We start from the raw sequence: 21,258 nt of genomic DNA, 5'->3' as shown, positions 1-21,258 counted from the left end.
AAACAGTCCACATTCTGCACTATTCCAGTCTTCTAGACGATACCGGAGCATCGTGTCATATGGACTGATAATATTGGTATTTAACTTTAGTGATAGTAAACTGTCCCTCGTAAAAATTATTTAAAATTATTTACTATTTGTCATATACACCAGAAAAGACCAATTATAATGTCAAGAATATGCCACTCATTTATGGTTTGGTGTGTTGCGGATCGGGTTTGGTGGGCCGCTCTGTGCCAAAAGGTCCAGGGCCACTTTTTGGCCCCAGTCCACCCCTGATCATAAATATATTTGTGTCTATGCACTTTTATCATTTTAACAATACACTATTTAGATTTGTAGATCCCTTAACCTACACATTGTCAGGATTATGAACTGTTTTTGTTGTTTTTTTGCTCCCCATGTGTTCGTGACCCAGTTTCTCCCCTGTCTGATTAGTCTGATTATTAGTTGATTCCCACACCTGTCTGCCCCTAGTCTAGGTTAGTATATTATGTGCAGTCCTTTCTATGTTTCCTTGTTGGTTCTTAATTGTCATCTTTGTGTGTCTACAGACATCCCTTGCCTTTTTGAGTCATTAAAGACTGTTATTTGAAGCTATCTCCGTGTCTACTCGTTCTGTGTTCCTGTGTATTGTGACAGAAGAACTGACCAAAACAGTTACACAGAACCGATCTCTGGAGGACCATACAAGACTGTTCCTGTTGTTAGCTAACGCCACCAGCTACCCGAACGACGTGCAAGCCTGAACACTGCGTGCAGAGCGCTGTCGTCCGAAGATGGTCCTCGAGAGGATTTTGTCGCCTTCGTGGAGTGAGCTCTGGCATGAAACAGATCGCCCCTCACCGTCTCTCCTGAGGATGATCTCGCCAGATCTACTCCAGACCCAGAGTCCAGCCCACCATCTCCCCGTGGTGCGGAGATATATAATATCATTTATAAAGCACAATAAAAACATCAGTAAAAACAACCAGTGTGCTGGACAGAACCATACAATGCATTGAGAGAGAGGAGTACATCAAAACATCTATAAGTGATTAAACCTCAAACTTTAGGAACAGTTATATGCCTGGGAAAAAAAGATTGACTTTTAACTTAGATTTAAAATTCAGATTCTGAGAAAACTATTCTGAGGGAAACTGGGAGACTATTCCACAGTTTTGGCTCAACAACTGAAAAACCACGGTCACCTCTTAACGTTTTCTAAATTACAGGACCATCAACAATCGTTGTTCAGAAGACCTCAGAGATGTAACAGATGTATTTGGGTTTAAAAGTTCACAGAGATATTTAGGAGCTGATCTGTTCAGAGCTTTAAAAACAAAAACTACAATTTTAAAATAATTTCTGTAGCTGACAGCAGCCAAAGGAAAGAGCACAATACAGGAGTGATATGATCAGGTTTCTGGGTGCCAGTCAAAATCTGGCAGTCACATTTTGAAACATCTGAAACCGATTTATATTAGATTGACTTATTCCAATAAAAAGATAATTACAATAGTCGTAAAGAAAAACATAATGGACAGACAAGTGTAATGGCAAAAAATGTCAAAAGCAGTACCAAAAAAATACAACCTTGAGAAATCACAGAAAAGCAGGTAAAAAAAAAAAAAACATTAAAAAATGTAATGAAAGTGAAAGAGAGAAGACAGACATGCATGGGAGATGTAAACTCAAGTATATCTTGTACTGGGCCAGTTTCCTCACCTTCTCTAAACCTAAACCTAAAGATTTCCTCAACAGACACACATTTCCCTACACTGACCTGCTCAGCAGCTTTGACAGTCAAACAGCATGCAATGCAAATATTTATTTTATTAATCAAATGTTGGAGGAATGACTGTTGTTTGTATTGGTGTTGCTTAATGGAAATGTATGATTATTATGTAAATATAAAAGTGAGCTGCTGGACAAGTTTGAGGTCCATAATTTCTCTCATGTCACGCATCTGTTTCAATCTCTTCTCTGTCTGAAATAATCCAGCGACAGTCTCAGAAACATGTCTGAAATGCTGCTTTACATTATTGTTTTTTATGATTGTTAGATTGTCCAAATTCTTTAAACAAACACATTTATATAAATATCCTGCAATCTGGAGCCAAAGATTCCACAAAATAAATTGATAAATAAAAATCTTGAGTGTGTGTGCTTGTGATTTAGAGGAGCACTTGTGAATATCTGATATGCTGTTTTTGTCTGTTGAGGTAGATTTGTAAAGTGGTAAATGTAATGACAGAGTATTGAGAGTCAAGCTGAATGATGCAGGTTTTTATTGGACTACAGAGACGATCGTCTTCATACAGCTGAACTGATTGTGATTCAATAGTCTCTCATGGTTAACTGCTTTATAAATGTTGCTGAGATAATCATTACACCAGTCATCATTTCAGGAGAGACTCATTTTGCACTGAACAATCAGATTCCTTCCAGATAGTGCAGTTGTCATGAATTTGTGTGAATGTATAACCGCTGTCACTTTTTTCAGAAAACATCACACAGATTGTATTCACTCTTTCGTACCACATTTACAGAATATACAGCTCAATCTGTATTTGTTTAGTTAAATATGTCTTTTACATACATGGAAATGTAATTTTAAAATGGGCAATCATAAGATTTAAAACAAGTATTTGAAAAACAAACACTAAAAACACTAGTATATGTGGATATCAGTGGCATTTATGTTGTCTATAATCAGCACAAGTTGAGAATTTAGTCTTTTCAACTTTGGTTGCATTTGTTAAAAGGTTTGCACTAACTGCAAATAGTGACAGATGCTACTTACATATTCTGATATAGTTCCCATGGTAAGTTTAATTATCATTCATACTGTGTGTTCAGTCACATAAAGCAGCTGAAATATATCTTGGCAGTGTGATACTTTTTTTTTTTTATCCTGATAAATCAATAAATCATAACCCCTTTCTCAGATAAACCCCTTTCTAAAACTGTTCACGGATTCTTGGCCATTTGACATCACACAGATCCAGGCTGCTCCATATGAAAAGCTGATGTATGGCAATATGTAAAACACACACACACACACACACACACACACACACACATGTATATATATATATATATATATATTATGTTCAGCAGAACAAATAAATCTATACGGGTTGGGGACATTTCTTGGGTGAACTATTGCTTTATGTTTCTATTTTCTTACAGTATTACATAAACATGAATCATAGACATTAAGATTAAAAACAAACGTTTTTGGTATGAGTGTACTTGGTATTAAAACACTAACATGAGGCATAGCTGAACATTATGACATTTCACACATCCTAGCTCATGCATGATGATGTAACATAACAAAGACAACACTGTAATGTTTATCTAAAAGGAAGTAATATTGTTTTATTGTTTGTCAGTAGGCTGTACTCCTGTTCCTGAAACCAGACCGATGGTGATACACATTAAAACACATGTCTAGGTTGGCAAATGGCTATAAAGGATAACACAACAATTAAAAAGGTAGATTTTCAACAACAAACAACTCTGATGATTAACATGGAAAAGATACCTTTTACTTTGTGTCCCGGCATCATGCCGCATGTACTTATGAAATGGTGTAAGGAGGCCCTATGCAACATCTCCAAACTCTGATTCAACAGACTTCTCCTGAATGAATAAATGAAAGATACTAATCACAAACTGATCAATGTCTACCAATATCAATACAACATTTCATGAAAAATAATATATATATATATATATATTATGTAGACTGACACCGAAGATAAGTTAATTGAGCAGGAGCTGGTGATGAAAATCTCAATATTCAAATTGAGCAAAAGGGTTTCTGTAGCAAAACCAGTATTTAAGCAAGTGTACTTAAAATGGATACAGTATATAATAGTATACACAGTATATATTATACAATAAACACATTTAAAATATATTAACAAATGTAATATTAGACAACACTCTTAAGTTAAAACTGAATCCTTTATTTGATGTGCTTTAGTCAATGCATAAAAACAAATTCCGGCAGAAACGAGCCTGGGCCGCACCGCAGTTCTCACCGCAGCAAACACTCTTAAATATCTTTCTGATCTGATACGTGATGGGAAAAGGGAGAAGAACGAGATCGGAAAAAGACCAAATCAGTTAATCTCTAGAATGATCTTAATTTCATTTGATTCATATGACTGAATGTTTGTGTTTACATGTTGAGACTTATTTAATTTTTTTCCTTTTTTAATTTTTTCATATCCCACAGACAGCTCCTGATCGGGGGATTTTGTCCACAAAATGTTGAGAACATACATTATTTTAAGTAATCAGGCCTATTTTATTATTTCACACTCTTTATTTTATCTTAAGAACTGCAAGCCATGCTCCTTTTCTCTAGATTGAAAAACATGGCGTTATGATAAAAGCAGATTAGGATGAGCGGAGTGCAAAGAAACATCTATCTATCTATCTATCTATCTATCTATCTATCTATCTATCTATCTATCTATCTATCTATCTATCTATCTATCTATCTATCTATATCTATCTATTGTCCACTGATGTCCAGTTTTGTCTAATAATGTCTTTATAAATGACTTATATGTCTGCTATCTCAGCTGTCACTTGCTCTCTTTGTCTTCTATAACTCTTACTTATGCCCTTTCAGGTTTATATGCATGTTTTTTTCTTTAAGCCGTACACCACAATGTGTTTTCTAGCCACTAATCGAAGCAATGTTTGTTTTATGGGTGGAAAAAATACAGCAAAGCTTTTCAGAACAGCTAGATATTGTGGCGGGAGGAGCCAACGACAGACACAGTGGGCGTGGCGTCAAGCCTCGGAGAGGTTTTTATTAAACAATATATTAAAATAAAGTGTCCAAAGGGGGAAAAGTGTCCAAAATAAACAGGGATCTGGTGTCCTCGTCGTGCTGCGGGGCTGTGCAGGAGGGCAGTGTTCAGGAGGGAAGGGTCCAGGGAAGGGGCGGAGTCCGGTGGCCGCACGCGCTCCCCTCTCGGGGCCGGGAGCGAGTGGCGGCGGCGTCTCTTGCGCGGCTTCGTCCATCTTCGGGCATCCCGGCGCTTCTGGGGGATTCGGCGGCCCGGCATCCTGGCCCGTCAGCCGCCTAACGGGTGCGGCAGTCCTCCTCAACGCTCCCTTCCTGGACCCACGAGGACACCAGCGTGCATGCACGGGGGAGAGACCGGTCTCCCGAGGAGAGGCGCGTTCGGCATTTAACGGCGGCGGTGATGAGGCTCTATTCACGTCAGGTGCGCCTCATCACACGCCGCCAGCCCTGGCTGTTTCAGCGCCCCTCCTCTCTCACACACCCACTCCTGTCGGGAGCCTGGTGAAGGGCGGCGAATATGGGACGGGGTGGTGATGATGGACAGGGGGGAGGCAGCCGACTCGTCACATTCCCCCCCCCCAAGCGACATCCCCGTCCGAGGGTCGCCGCCCACGCAGGAGTGCTACCTTCCTCAACCAGGCTCCAGCGGTCGGAGTGGGCGGGGCAGGGATTCCTCTCCGGGCAACTCTCCCTCTCGCACCGCGCCGGAACCGGGACAGAGAAACCGGGTATTAGTTGTCAGCCTCAACCAGCCACAGGGTAAATGACCAATAAAAAGAACGTCACTTACCCCTTTGGTGGCTGGGAGGCTGTCCCCGTCGTTCCTCTGTCCCCGTGCGGGTTCCACGGCTTTTTTGCGAGCGAGAGGGATGACGTCATCAGATGTTGCCCAACTGCGCTGTCTAGGCTCCGCCTGCCCGCATTCTCCACCACTGTGGCGGGAGGAGCCAACGACAGACACAGTGGGCGTGGCGTCAAGCCTCGGAGAGGTTTTTTATTAAACAATATATCAAAATAAAGTGTCCAAAGGGGGGAAAGTGTCCAAAATAAACGGGGATCTGGTGTCCTCGTCGTGCTGCGGGGCTGTGCAGGAGGGCAGTGTTCAGGAGGGAAGGGTCCAGGGAAGGGGCGGAGTCCGGTGGCCGCACGCGCTCCCCTCTCGGGGCCGGGAGCGAGTGGCGGCGGCGTCTCTGGCGCGGCTTCGTCCATCTTCGGGATCCCGGCACTTCTGGGGGACTCGGCGGCTCGGCATCCTAGCCCGTCAGCCGCCTAACGGGTGCGGCAGTCCTCCTCGACGCGCCCTTCCTGGACCCACGAGGACACCAGCGTGCATGCACGGGGAAGAGACCGGTCTCCCGAGGAGAGGCGCGTTCGGCATTTAACGGCGGCGGTGATGAGGCTCTATTCACGTCAGGTGCGCCTCATCACACGCCGCCAGCCCTGGCTGTTTCAGCGCGCCTCCTCTCTCACACACCCACTCCTGTCGGGAGCCTGGTGAAGGGCGGCGAATATGGGACGGGGTGGTGATGATGGACAGGGGGGAGGCAGCCGACTCGTCACAATATGATCTGATATTTACTGAGTAATACAGTCCGTCTCTGTTTGCAGAAGGATGTGTTCAGAGAGTTCATCAATGCAGAGTCATCGTTAGTTGATTATTTATGTAAATTAGATGAGTAAATGAATGCTGCTTGGCTATTATTAAGAGGAAATAATGTTTGTCACGAAACAGAGAGATGCATATTAGCATTCATTTTTTATTTCCCTTATTGAACCACATAAAACGGTTCTGATATCTAGTTCCCATATTAAGTGTAATTATCATTCATACTGTGTTTTCAGCAGTGTTCGGAGAAGTTACTTTTAAAAGCAGTGCATTACAATAATAAATTACTCCCTAAAAAAGTAACTATTTGCATTACTTTTGGCTGGGTTCGCTTATATATATATATAAGTAATATTTTGGAATATGTAAAAGCACTTTCACACCAAAAGTGAAATGAATAAGCCTCAGCCAGAAGGAAATGTATATTCTGTTATTGACATATTTAATCATTGCGTTATTCGCTGAGTTTGCATTTCAGTTTTTATTCGAGTGAAGTGAGTGAGTGAGTGAAGCGACATTCAGCCAAGTATAGTGACCCATACTCGGAATTCGTGCTCTGCATTTAATCCATCCAACGTGCACACACACACACACAGCAATGAACACACACACACCATGAACACACACCCGGAGCAGTGGGCAGCCATTTATGCTGCAGCGCCCGGGGAGCAGTTGGGGGTTCGGTGCCTTGCTCAAGGGCACCTCAGTCGTGGTATTGAGGGTGGAGAGAGCGCTGTACATTCATTCCCCCCACCTACAATCCCTGCCGGCCCGAGACTCGAACCCACAACCTTCAGATTACAAGTCCGACTCTCTAACCATTAGGCCACTGACTTCAATATTGAATCAGTTTTTGTGCAAGAGAGACGAGTACATTCATGTTCATATTTAGTCTAGAAGGGTAACCATTGTGTTACACATTGCACACAACTCCTCTGCATTTACTGCAGATTTTTCTCAACATCTCAACAAAGTTTTGAAAATGTAAGCAGTTGCTGTCTCAGATGAGAATGTGCTGCTGCTCTGCGCCGCTAGAGTCCTTCATATGAGTGGAGCTGAAAACGAAAGTGAAAGTAGAGGAAGAGAAGAGACTTATACAATAAATATCTCAACATTCTGTTTGAAATGTTTATATTAAAACATTAACATTAACTGACAAATATTGATCTGCAGTTGTGCTGTGTTGAGATGACCTTTACTTGCTGCTTGACCTTTACTAAATTTATTAACAACAGTTCACTATGTGTGTAACGGAGCGAACGAGACGTGCGGATCCATCTGCAAACTTTAGACGAGGTCAAAAACCACAAGCAGGGTCAAAACATCAGCACACAGGTATGGCACTGACAAGATACAAGAATAATCCAGAAAAGGTCCGAACAGCGAGACAAGGGTAAATCCAGGAAACACAGACTAGAAAACAAGAAACAGGTTCTGTATCGCAGCTAAAACTAGGAGATTAATAAAAGCAGAACAATACTGGAACTAAACAGAAACACAGAATGGCACAGAACAATACTCGGCAGAGAGGAAGAGGAAGAGGAAGTCCATGGTTTATGTAGGGAGTGTGATTGTGTGATAATTCTCAGGTGTGAGCGCGTGATTGAGACAGCTGTGTGTACTTAGTGCAATGAATGATGAGAAATGCAGTCCAGGGTGATATATGACAGTCTGTGTGGTGTGAGAGTCCATTTGATGGAAGAGGGACCTCTGGTGGCGAGCGAATGAAAGTCCATGGACCTGTTTCATGACAATTTGCATTTACATTATTGGGAATGTAATTAAACTGCACTCATCATAAGCTGTGCTGCAGTTATTCTACAGCAGATTGTGTGCATATAGTATATGATTGTTACTTAAGCGGGTTGTTCACCCAAAAATGGCAATGCATCGTTTGCTCACCACCCTCATGCAACTACATCCTTCTCTGTTTACATGTCTGTCTATTTCAGATCTTTATTTTTTAGCAATCTTTTTTTCACAAAAAAGGTCAGTATATTTCTCAACACTTTTTACCAAAGGATAAAATCCCTGCCTCTATCACTCTATCTCAAAACAGGGTGAAATACATGGAAGCACAGGGTGCAAAACATTGACCAACAGTGAAAGACCATCAACTGAAGAAACATGTTTAGACTGAAAGAGATAGAAACACAAGAACTACAAGAGACTTCCAGCCACAGCCTCAGATATTAAAATCACCTGAAATAAAAGACATTAATCTCTGAAGATCTCATCAGAGAATGATTAAACATCTCCACAAACAGCATCAGCAGCTCCACTCATTCACTTCAATAAACAGACTGACTTTATTTCTGTCATAAAAGTTCTTACTGAGGATTTCTGAGGTTTAGAAGATGATGGCTTATGTCATTTAACATTTTATGCCACAATTATAACATACATAGATATAGTTTCAACTTTTTATCTCGTTATGGTTTATTATTTCACTTTTTTTTATCACAATTTTGGCCTTTCATGCCAGTTTCAGTCTCATAATTACAATTTTGTATGGCATAAAATTACTTTTATCTCACATAAACACAGTATGTTTTAAAGGGCGTTTAACAGGCATCTATGGTCATTTCTTCCAGCATTCATTTAGACCCAGAATCCATCAAATGCAAAGTAAACTGAGCTGAAAACTCATCTGAAACATTGGCTGATGATGAAGATGCTCAATATTACAGTAGAATTAATTCAACAATTAATATCAGACGGAGCATTATAACTAATACAGGTGCAAAGTGACTCAGGAAACATTTACAAAAGAAAAGTCCAGAAGATGAGAACTAGAGACCTCTGCTGGTCACTCTTCATCTTCATCAACTGAGTGAATAGAAGTGTGTTCAATTAATTAACAATTCCTGTACTATCAACACTATTCCCATTTATTATTTCCCTTCTGTTTCAGTTTTTATAACCATTTCTTACCGTGTGTTAGTAAGTTGTTGTTTTTAGCATGTGTGTTTGGTAGTGTTATTTCTTACGATTACTGACAAACTATACTGGCGTGATTTGTATTTGTTATTTATTTTAATTTAAGTTAAGTAATATCTGAATTTATTATGTCTGTAAAGGTCTTTTATGAAGTTTAAGTTTTATTTAATTTGAGTTATTTTAATACTTCAACAAACTAAATGGAGATGATATATATACAGGTCCTTCTCAAAAAATTAGCATATTGTGATAAAGTTCATTATTTTCTGTAATGTACTGATAAACATTAGACTTTCATATATTTTAGATTCATTACAACACAACTGAAGAAGAGCGTCTCGCTGCAGCCTGCGGTGGACATCCAACCCCGCCCACATCCAAGCGTGACGTCACAAGCCACGCCTGTGTCCAAATACGTCACATACCTATTAATTTGCACCAGGAAAAAGCATCGACAAGAAGATAAGCCTAATTGTTTGCAAACCGAAGCAAAAGAAGTCTTCTGTGTTGGTAAGTAAAAAAAAAAAAAACATCTTTTGTCTTTAGGAAGACTTAAAACGTTGACAACTTGAATGTTTGTGTGCATATGTAAACAACAGTTCAGCATGCTTATGTGTTTTGAACTGTACACAGGCACGTTATTACTTAGATATCCCTAACATATATATATATATATATATATGTATGCGTGTTTGTTTGTTTGTTTGTGTGTATGCGCGCGCGTGTGCGTGTGTGTGTGTGTTATCCAGCAAGAAGTGAAATGATGTGGTTCCTCAACCAAGATACTGTGGAAGGGTTCTGTGATCAGTGTCATTAAAATATCATGTGTGTGGGGAGAGATAAATACATATGTGAGAGGGATAGAGTGTGTATATGAGTAGGTAAGAATGTTATTTAGCTATTATAAAAAAAGGGTTATTAAAAAAATTCCACATTCAGTTAGAGTTCATTTTATGTCACAAAAAAACAGTGCACTATATATTTATTAGTGCACTGATTCTTACAACATATAATGAATGTTGAGTTAATGTGCAATTTTTTTATAACACTCCTCACCCACTCACAGATATGTACTTACCACCCCACACACACACACACACACACACACACAAAAACACTCACTCACATACAGATGATATTTTTAATGATATACAGGTCCTTTTCAAAAAATTAGCATATTGTGATAAAGTTCATTATTTTCTGTAATGTACTGATAAACATTAGACTTTCATATATTTTAGATTCATTACAACACAACTGAAGTAGTTCAAGCCTTTTATTGTTTTAATATTGATGATTTTGGCATACAGCTCATGAAAACCCAAAATTCCTATCTCAAAAAATTAGCATATTTCAGCCGACCAATAAAAGAAAAATGTTTTTAATACAAAAAAAGTCAACCTTCAAATAATTATGTTCAGTTATGCACTCAATACTTGGTCGGGAATCCTTTTGCAGAAATGACTGCTTCAATGCGGCGTGGCATGGAGGCAATCAGCCTGTGGCACTGCTGAGGTGTTATGGAGGCCCAGGATGCTTCGATAGCGGCCTTAAGCTCATCCAGAGTGTTGGGTCTTGCGTCTCTCAACTTTCTCTTCACAATATCCCACAGATTCTCTATGGGGTTCAGGTCAGGAGAGTTGGCAGGCCAATTGAGCACAGTAATACCATGGTCAGTAAACCATTTACCAGTGGTTTTGGCACTGTGAGCAGGTGCCAGGTCGTGCTGAAAAATGAAATCTTCATCTCCATAAAGCTTTTCAGCAGATGGAAGCATGAAGTGCTCCAAAATCTCCTGATAGCTAGCTGCATTGACCCTGCCCTTGATAAAACACAGTGGACCAACACCAGCATCACTGACTGTGGGTACTTGACACTGGACTTCAGCCATTTTGGCATCTCCTGGAGATGAAGATTTCATTTTGATTCACTGTGCTCAATTGGCCTGCCAACTCTCCTGACCTGAACCCCATAGAGAATCTGTGGGATATTGTGAAGAGAAAGTTGAGAGACGCAAGACCCAACACTCTGGATGAGCTTAAGGCCGCTATCGAAGCATCCTGGGCCTCCATAACACCTCAGCAGTGCCACAGGCTGATTGCCTCCATGCCACGCCACATTGAAGCAGTCATTTCTGCAAAAGGATTCCCGACCAAGTATTGAGTGCATAACTGAACATAATTATTTGAAGGTTGACTTTTTTTGTATTAAAAACATTTTTCTTTTATTGGTCGGCTGAAATATGCTAATTTTTTGAGATAGGAATTTTGGGTTTTCATGAGCTGTATGCCAAAATCATCAATATTAAAACAATAAAAGGCTTGAACTACTTCAGTTGTGTTGTAATGAATCTAAAATATATGAAAGTCTAATGTTTATCAGTACATTACAGAAAATAATGAACTTTATCACAATATGCTAATTTTTTGAGAAGGACCTGTGTGTGTATATATATATATATATATATATATATATTGCTTTTATAAATGTGTATGTATATGTATTTATTTATGTACATATGTATGTATGTATTTGTGTGTGTGTGTGTGTGTGTGTGTGTGTGGCTGTACATATACATATATATAGTTGTTTTCTGGGTGTTTGGCTTAGTGTTAGAATCATTATTATACTCATACCTTTTTGTTCTTTAATATTTTGAATTGTTTATAGCTTTATTTATATATATATATATATTTTTTCATTTAAATGCTAAGTTTTGAAAATTTGTTGTATATCATTTTTTTTTTAAAAGATAGATGTTAGGCACCACCTGTTTTTTTTTTTACCCAATGAGGATTCCACTGTCCAATGGTCATGCCTTAACTTTGCAAATTCTATTGCATCAGTATTGCATCCTTCTCATGGGCATTTAATAATTTTTGACTTTCAGTATGAGTTAAATCTCTTTTTTTGGCTCATTTTATCTGTAAAAGGAAATCTACTTAATAATTATGCACACCAAAATATTCACTTCCAGCCTTCATGGACAATTATATACCAATGATAAATAATTAAATACAAAATTAATAGTAGTTATTAAGATCGATGAGGTTTGGAATTGGTAAAATGTGCTTGGATAAAAACACGATCAGAATATTAACTTGCCTAATAATTATGCACGCACTGTAATAAGAATCCAGGACAAAGGAAAAAGACATTTAGGTAATGATTTATTGATTATTTCACCATTAATATATAATCACCAGCTCAACAATTCCTTAAAATCAGCGTTTGCCTTAATTTAATTTACAATTTAAGCCTAAAGAAACACGAGTGGAAACAATAGCCATATTAAATTTCCTAGCATTATAAATCATGTTGCCCATTTACAATTAAGACTAGGTTTTATTCTCACTCATTCCTCACACCATAGGGTACATGAGCACCAATAACCCCATTTTGAAGGGCTCCATCAACATGTGGCATCTGGTCATCAAAGAATATGTGAGGCTTGATTGCTTTCAGCACAGGCCCCTTCTGGGCACCACTCAGAAAGTATGCCTCATTTATCTCCAGATTGTTCTCCTGAAGAGTCCGTAGGACTCTTAATCCAGGACTTGCTGTGCCGCGTGATGTTACCAAGTAGGTACGAATTGGACTATTTTGGTTTCTTTCAATGAACTGCTTATCGAGATGTTCCAATGCTTTAAAAAACTCGATAAGAGGACCCTGCAAAATAGATTAACACATTTTTTAATTTCATTATTTTAGAAAGAGAGAGAGAGACAATTATTTCATTATTTTGAAGTGTGTTAAATGAAAAAGCTTATTTTAAGGCATAGGCCTATAACAGTTTATATGACTGATTATAGCATATGTGGTATGCGTTTATCACAAACAGTTTCAACTTTAAACTCTCAATGTGTGTAGAGTAGACGCACTTTTACAGTTAAACTTTCAGTCGAAGCTTCCTTTGAATCTGGGATGTGTGCTTTGTGAATGTGAAATACAACAAGGGCCAACACATCTGAGATTTAGCTGTACTAATAAGTGGTTTCAGACCAATAGCCTTACCAGTGCTAAAGGTGTTCCCTCATTGTTAAGCTCATTTTGGAAGAAAGCATCTAGACCTTTCTCTTTGGTGACTCTCTCTGACTCATCTGAAAACAGGACTCCATCACCATCAAAGGCCACGCGTAACACTTCATCACTGTGCTCATGGTGATCTCTCTGGAACATAATGGCTGCTCCGACTCCTGAACAAGAATGGCTCATTTAAAAGTTATAGAAGTTTTATAGAAGTAATATTTATGTTGTATTTTATACTGAAATAACTTCATGCACCCAATGACAAAACTTGAAGCATCACCTTTTCTGATGGCCTCTCTCACATTCTGTGCGTTTGTGGAAAGGTAGAGAACAGGCTTGAACTCCTCAAGCTGTTCAATGAGGGGTTTTTCATCAGCAATCTCAACATTCAGATCTGCACAGACAGCATCACAACATTGTAGTAGAATAAAATTACATCTTATTTTATTCATGTTAATACTAAAATTAGTTTCTTTAGGGTCTACAGCTTGAAGGTTCAGAAAAAAGAACATTCTGTAATTATTTGTCATCATTATGCTTATACATTCATGTCATTCCAAACCATCTTTATTTGAATAGACACACTGTAAACCTGAATAATTTGGCAAAACTTATTTAGTTGAACATTTACATCAAAATTAAGTTAAGAAATTCAAAGTTTAAGCAAGCAGAACTGGAAGATTTGTATTTTGTACTCACACATTTGAATTGTTCTTAACTTGAAATATTTAAGTAAGCTAATTCATACATTTAACTTAAAACTGGCTTGTAATATCAACTTACATTTTTTATTAGTAGAACCCTAAACAACACTGCAAAACCCAACTAGTTAGGGTAACTCCAACTGTTTGAGGAAACTGATTGTCTTAAACCATTTAAGTTTTTAAAACTGACAATTATGAGTATTCTGAACTTATTTCAGCTGAGTTCACTAAGTAATTAAGTGATTAATTAAGTGCTGATTGAGCATTAGTGATGAACACCTGCTGTTAACAAACAGAATCACTGACAGAAAGAGAAACACAAGAACAACAACTAACTGAAATCAACTGAAATAAAATACATTAAATCTCAAGATCTAAACAACCCCACAAACAGCATCACCAGCTCCGCTTATTAATAACCAGACTGACTTTATTTCTGTCAGACATCTACAGAAGATCTTATTGAGAATTAATTAAGGTTTAGATGTTGATTTATTTTCATTTAAAGTAACCATGTTAGAGATCAGTGTCTGCTTTAGTTGGGCTCTTGTTATTTTTTTTTTCTTCTTTTTCTCTGGTTGTTGTAAGCAAGTGTTCCTCGACAAGCTGATTCTTGATGTTTGTGTGATCAAGAATGGTAAGGCGCGTGCGTTTTGACATGATCGACCCGAGTACAATCCTGCCTTTTGCCAAACTTTTTTTCTCCCTTTTTAAATCTCATATCGCATCAGAAAGGCATTTATTTTCAAAAATTTGAGAATAATCAAAAATTTGAAAATAATGTATCGGGTATGGTTAGGTAGGGTGTAGGGAGGGCTTTGTCCCAATAAGGTGGCACTATAATTTACACACAATAAGTTATTATTACGTACTGTTTTATAATGTACTACAATACTGAGGTGCAGATAATTGCCACTATTTGCAATAAGTAGTGTATAAATAGCAGAAACTCATGCTATTTTAACATAGTGCAAATAGCTGCTGCCTTTGTTAAATTTAAGTTCGCCCTTCTCAAACAAATTAAATATTTTGAGCATTTAGCAGACTCATGAGATATGTGACCCTGGACCACAAAACCAGTTTTAAGTCGCTGGGGTATATTTGTAGCAATAGCCAAAAATACATTGTACACAGTAAACTCCCCAGAGTAAAATTAACTCTATTCAGAGAACATTTGGTCCCACTCTATATAGAGTTAAATTAACACTGAAGCAGAGTTAAAGTTAATGAGATAATTAAGTGATTAATTAAATGATGATTGAGCATTAGTGATGAACACCTGCTGTTAACAATCAACATCACTGAAGAAAAGAGAAACACAAGAACTACAACTGACTTCAGCCATAGATTAAATCAACTGAAATAAAGAAGACATTAAATCTCTCGAAATCTCAGCAGAAGATAATTAAACAACTCCACAAACAACATCTCCATCTTAACTCATTACTAACCAGGGGTGTGTTTCCCAAAAGCATCGTTAGCTAACTATGATTTTTATTTTGTGCCAAAAATCATTAGGATATTAAATAAAGATCCTATTCCATGAAGATATTTAGTAAATTTCATACTGCAAATATATCAAAACTTCATTTTTGATTAGTAATATGCATGGCTAAGAACTTCATTTGGACAACTTTAAAGGTGATTTTCTCAATATTTAGATTTTTTTTTTCACCTTCAGATTCCAGATTTTCAAATAGTTGTATCTCAGCCAAATATTGTCCTATCCTAACAAATCATACATACATGGAGAGCCTATTTATTCAGCTTTCATATGATGTATACATCTCAATTTCGATTTGACCCTTATGACTGGTTTTGTGGTCCAGGGTCACATATCTTAATGTGAATAACAATCTGAAATGTAATCTCTAGTTTGACATCCCATGGTCACTGCATGCATTTATTGTATGAGAAAAATAACTTTCAACATTCTTCATTATTCACAATTATTCATTGTGTTCCATGCAAGAAAATAAAATTTTGCTGAACTTCTTTCAAGTTACTGTATAAATAAAGCGCTCCTCTACTCTTACTGTAGTTTGCGATGCTTCTTTGTAGATGATCCATGTCCTGCCTGCTGCTAGGGATCAACACAACTCTGAACCTCTCTTGAATGGGTGGTGCCAGCTCACTCAAACGTCGATTCACCATTTTCAGAGCCTAGAGCAGAGTGAAAAACACTGAATGCACCATACACAATAAATAGTTATATCAAAATAATAAAAAAAAAAAAATAGGTGACTTAATATTCTTGCTAAATTTAACTAAGTTACAGTACTCATTTGTTTCAGATAAACAAAAGCAGTCTCAGTGAAAATAGATTCATATGGAAAAAAAACGGCAAATGTTTAATAATAATAGTAATGAATTCCAAATGACCTTTTCATTTCCAAACTGGATCTACAAGGTAAAAGTAAATGCATTATTGATACATAGGATTTGCTGCTACCTTGACAAATGGAAAAGCAACTCCTGTAGGGTAGGTATCCCCTGTCTCTTGTCTGAATAACGCGCATGATGAGACTACAATGGTCAGTTGTGTCACTGAAAAATAAAGACGCAGAGTGGTTAAAGAAGGGACAACATGTTTAAATCATCCTTAAGGTTTATTAAATATTAGAATACAACAGTATTATCTTAGATGTTGTTATTGGACATCTGAACACACAACATATTTATGAGCTCACTTTTCTGTTTTTTCTCTTTCCCGCTTTCGTTGCTTGACTGAAGTTTTCTCTGTTTGTGGACAACAAAACACTTATTTCATGCTTTAAATTAGGCTTTTCGTAAAGTTTTAATTTTGTCAGAAATATTTACGTAAGCCTGGATTTGTTTAAGCATAGGTTGCTGATTTTTACACCTGCATAATCATTAATCTCATACAAGAAACAGACATGAAAACTGACAGCATCCAAATAAAATGTTAAAAAAAGTAGTTTAAATAAGACACAAATGCATGTGACAATTAAGTGACATCAGAAAAACGTACCTTAGAATTGCTCGCTGTCTTGATGCTTCTACAATATTTATAGACAGTGGAACAACGCTTGTGATCGTATAAGTAGGCGTTTCATTTAAAGAATTCACTTCTGACAGGTCTAGTAGATCCTGTTTTTCAGGATTACATTACTTGCATTGTCTTTTGTGCTATTATAATTATTCTTACTGGGCATAGTTTTTATTAAACCATTATTTCTCTCAGGATGCATTAGATTTAAACTCATGTTATTTTAATGTAATTTACAATTGTAATTGCAAAGCAACTCACAGACATTGCCCAAAAATCATGACCATAAAAGAATCTGCACTGAAACAGTGTTGAAGTTTATGAGATAATTAAATGATCAAATAACTGATGATTGAGCATTTGGTAAAGTCAACTGCAGATCAAAGACAATGAATCTCTGAAGATCTCAGCAGAAGAGGATCAAACATCTCCACAAACAGCATCAACAGCTTCACTCATTAAACTGACTTTATTTCTGTCAGACATCTATAGCTTTTATTGATAATAAGGTTTAAATGTTGATATTTGTTTCATTTGAATTCACCATTGTGGTGGACAGTGTTTGCTTTAGTTGTGATCTTGGTCCTCATACTTCTTCATTTAGGCTTCTGTAACAGCGTGTTTGTAAAAGCACTATTTTTGTGGTAGAGAACGCTGAACTCAAGTGTATATATTTACGGATGAAAAGCCTGTCATGTAGTCACACATAGACATCAAGATTTTGTGCATGAATCACAACAACGGTGACAATCAAAACAAAAAAAAAACTCAGGAATTAAGGTTGAGTTTGTTCTATGAAGCCACCCATCATGCATTGCAGCATGAAGCTTGTTTGTTTTGATTGTCACCATTGTTGTGATTCATGTGCAAAATCTTGATCTCTTTATCTGACCACCCTGAAGAAAATGATACATTGAATTTACACATTTTTTTATTTAAGGTAAGTGGTTGCAGTCAATTTATTTTAGCGAAATTTAAATAAACAAGCTTTACTGAAAGTTAATCAGCAAAATTTGATTATTTAAATGTTGCTGAAATAAATTGATTGCAACCACTTACCTTAAAAAAAATTAGTAAATTCTATGTATCATTTTTTTTCAGTGCACATGATGCGTTTGTTCAAAATGTCTCATGCACATACATTTTGTCCATCTTCAGAATAAGTGATCATTTCAATGCTCTGGGTGCTTGTACTGCAGCTTCACAAGGTTTGGGGGCTATAAATGCTAAAATATAAAACAAAACTTGAAATAACATCAGATGCTCAATTTTTGATTATTTTATCATCAAAAAGAGACTAATAACAGCTGAATTAAATAGATGATGTTTATTGTTAAAGATAAAATTGCCTTAAATCAAATCTGGATTTGTTGGATATTTAGTTTGTTGATGCTGCAGGTAATACATTCACCTTTTTTTTTTTTTTTTTTTACATCCAATTGAATCGGTTTAAATAGATGTAAAAGTTGTGCTCTGTAGCGCTCATCTCTGCTCATCTGATGTAAATCAAAAATGTAAAAATAAATCCAGCATGAATCTGCTTTGGCAAACCAGCAGATTTTTTTTTAATTATTAAATTTATTGTCATATTTCTTTGCACTCCACTCATCCTAATCTGCTCTAACCAAAATGATCATAACGCCCATGTTTTTCAATCTAGAGAAAAGGAGCATGGCTTGCGGTGCTTAAGATAAAATAAAGAGTGTGAAATAATAAAATAGGCGATCAGAAGCTGTATGTCAGTTATTATCACTCATCTGTTTTCAGTGAACCAAATCTTGGGCTACTTCATGTCATCTTGTCATCTGCACACTCTTTTATGAATCTCACTCTCAGTTTGAGCAGCAGCAGAAACACGACGACCAGGGGCAGACAAACTAAACATTTTGTTTCTTCTATTTCATCCTTCAGCTGATGTTTTTTCATAGCTGTGTTAAATAGTACTGGAGTGTCCATTATACAGACGGTCTTTCCACCAACTCTACCTTCCTGTATCTCACACAATTTATTGGTTGATTTAAAGAAATCAATAATTTAAAAAAAAAGCCTTTTTGGCGCAGCCTTTCAAAGTTTACTCCATTTGAAGTTGTACGTGAACTCGGGCGGCCGGCGCACGCGCTCTAGAAAGCTTCAACCATGTTCAGTGTCTGCTCTATTTTTCCCCATTAAGTCATGACTGGGACAATATTTTTTAACTCTTTTAAACCAAAGCTGAGCTGTTTCTCATACCCTCTCGCCAGAAGTGTAAAGTCCAGGGGTCAGAAAGTAAAAGTCCTGCCATATGTTTATTCCACCCATGAACTCAGCAGCTGATTTCACCAGAGGAGGAACCAAGACATTCCTTTCAAGTTACAAGTAAGTCTTCAAGTCATATCCCAAGTCCTCAACGAGTTAAAGTTAATGAGATAATTAAGTGACTAATTAAATGATGATTGAGCATTAGTGATGAACACCCGATGTTAACAATCAACATTACTGAAGAAAAGAGAAACACAAGAACTACAACTGACTTCAGCCACAGCCTTGGAGGAAATCAACTGGAAGAAAAAAGAAAAAAAAAGAAAAACAAATTGCCACCATAATTGTGGTCAGTGTTTGCTTTAGTTGGGCTCTTGAGCCTTTCATTAAGAAAAAAAAAAAATGCTTCTAATTAATTGCAATATTGTTTCACAGCAAGCATTTATGTAATGTTGACTCAAACCTTGAAATAGCAGATTATCTTATGCTTCTGATGGAGAAACGTTTTTGGTTTAAATCTCTCTTGCTTTAGTATTTCTCTCTTTGGTTTATTAACTACATTTGACAATTAAAGAAAAGAAAAATGCTATTAAGCAAATACCACCACAATGCTTCAATTTTTAAAATAAAATCCTGCTTACCACTGATTCTCAACAGTGGTGATTAATTATTCATACTGCATTGCATGATGGGAGTGTTTGATGCATTGCAGCATGAAGCATTTTGTTGATTGTCACCATTTTTGAGATTCATATGCTGGTTCTTGATGTCTGTAAGTGTCTAAAAAGTACTGGAATTCAAATTTTTATATGCATTACATAGATTTAAACTTTATTCACTGTAACTATTAGATAAATACTTTGGTTGCGTGCTGGAGCGTCACAGGGGTGGTTATGCAAAACCTAAACATACGTTATTTAAATATAATCAAACCAACTCATGGTGACTATCTGACCACTGTAGGTTGTTTTACAAACCTTCCAGGTTACAGGTTGTTTGTGAATATATATATATATATATTTACGCACACACGACTGGAAACCATAAAGTTTGTAAAACATTTACAACTGATGAGTAGTTTTCACTTTAGATTAGGGGATGCAGAAAGCTTTGTAAATGATTTATAATGTTTATTGAGATAATAGTACAATGTTGACATTTCAATGATTTATAAGTGATTAATAATATATTAACTAGTAACTATTAACCATTAAGGATCTGTTTGATTATTTCATGATGCTATATTTAAAGATAACTTATGACAGATTTATAAATCGTTAGCATATTACTTAATCATTTGTGAATGTATAGTTATGTTTTGTAAACGATTAGTTCATCATCATCTAATCACTTGCAAATGATTCAAAACTTATTCTACAAAACATAGATAAAAATATTAACATATAAATTATTAATCATCTATGAATGCATAGTCATGTTATGTAAATGATTAGTTAATCATTAGCTAATTACTTGTAAATGACTTTTAAATGAATTAACAAAACTTACACAAATAGTTAGCATATCACTTATTAATCACTTATGAATGTTTTGTAAATGATTAGTTAATCATTAACTAATCACTTATAAATGACTTATAACTGGACGTTATTATAAAGTGTTACCCAATGTTGCATTAAATCAAAGATTATAGAATACAAAAAGGGACTGATTTAAGTGACAGTAAAGATATTTACACTTATTATGACGTATTTATATTTCAAATAAACGTGGTTCTTTAACTGAGAACCATTAAACCAATAATAAAACCATTATTAATAATTGATCACAAATAATAACTGATAATCATTAAGCAGCAAACTAAGCAGCATTAGAATGATTTCTGAAGGGACACTGAAGACTGGAGTAATGATGCTGGAAATTCAGCTTTGATCAGAGAAATCAATTACATTTT

General features: G+C 36.8%; 1 protein-coding gene across 1 annotated transcript; it reads right to left on the bottom strand.

The window, feature by feature from the left end:
* Positions 1–12,515: 12,515 nt before the first annotated feature.
* LOC306872932 (cytosolic 5'-nucleotidase 1A-like) lies at positions 12,516–17,156 on the bottom strand. Its single transcript, XM_079421867.1, has 7 exons — positions 17,088–17,156; positions 16,786–16,834; positions 16,548–16,642; positions 16,132–16,258; positions 13,672–13,785; positions 13,377–13,558; positions 12,516–13,031 (listed from the first exon to the last, which is right to left on the bottom strand). Coding segments are annotated over exons 2-7 (837 nt in total). The 5' UTR covers positions 16,787–16,834; positions 17,088–17,156; the 3' UTR covers positions 12,516–12,713.
* Positions 17,157–21,258: the final 4,102 nt, after the last annotated feature.

This window comes from Barbus barbus (genome assembly GCF_936440315.1).
Source record: "Barbus barbus genome assembly, chromosome: 7".
NCBI classification, from domain to species: Eukaryota; Metazoa; Chordata; class Actinopteri; order Cypriniformes; family Cyprinidae; genus Barbus; species Barbus barbus.
Note: the sequence above shows the minus strand (reverse complement) of the source record. Positions and strands in the feature narration are given on the sequence as shown.

Coding starts and splice junctions, on each gene's coding strand:
- LOC306872932 (XM_079421867.1), bottom strand. Junction 16,259..16,547: donor TTGCTTTTCCATTTGTCAAG/GTAGCAGCAAAT, acceptor ACTCTGCTCTAG/GCTCTGAAAATGGTGAATCG. Junction 13,032..13,376: donor AGGGAACACCTTTAGCACTG/GTAAGGCTATTG, acceptor TCTATTTTGCAG/GGTCCTCTTATCGAGTTTTT.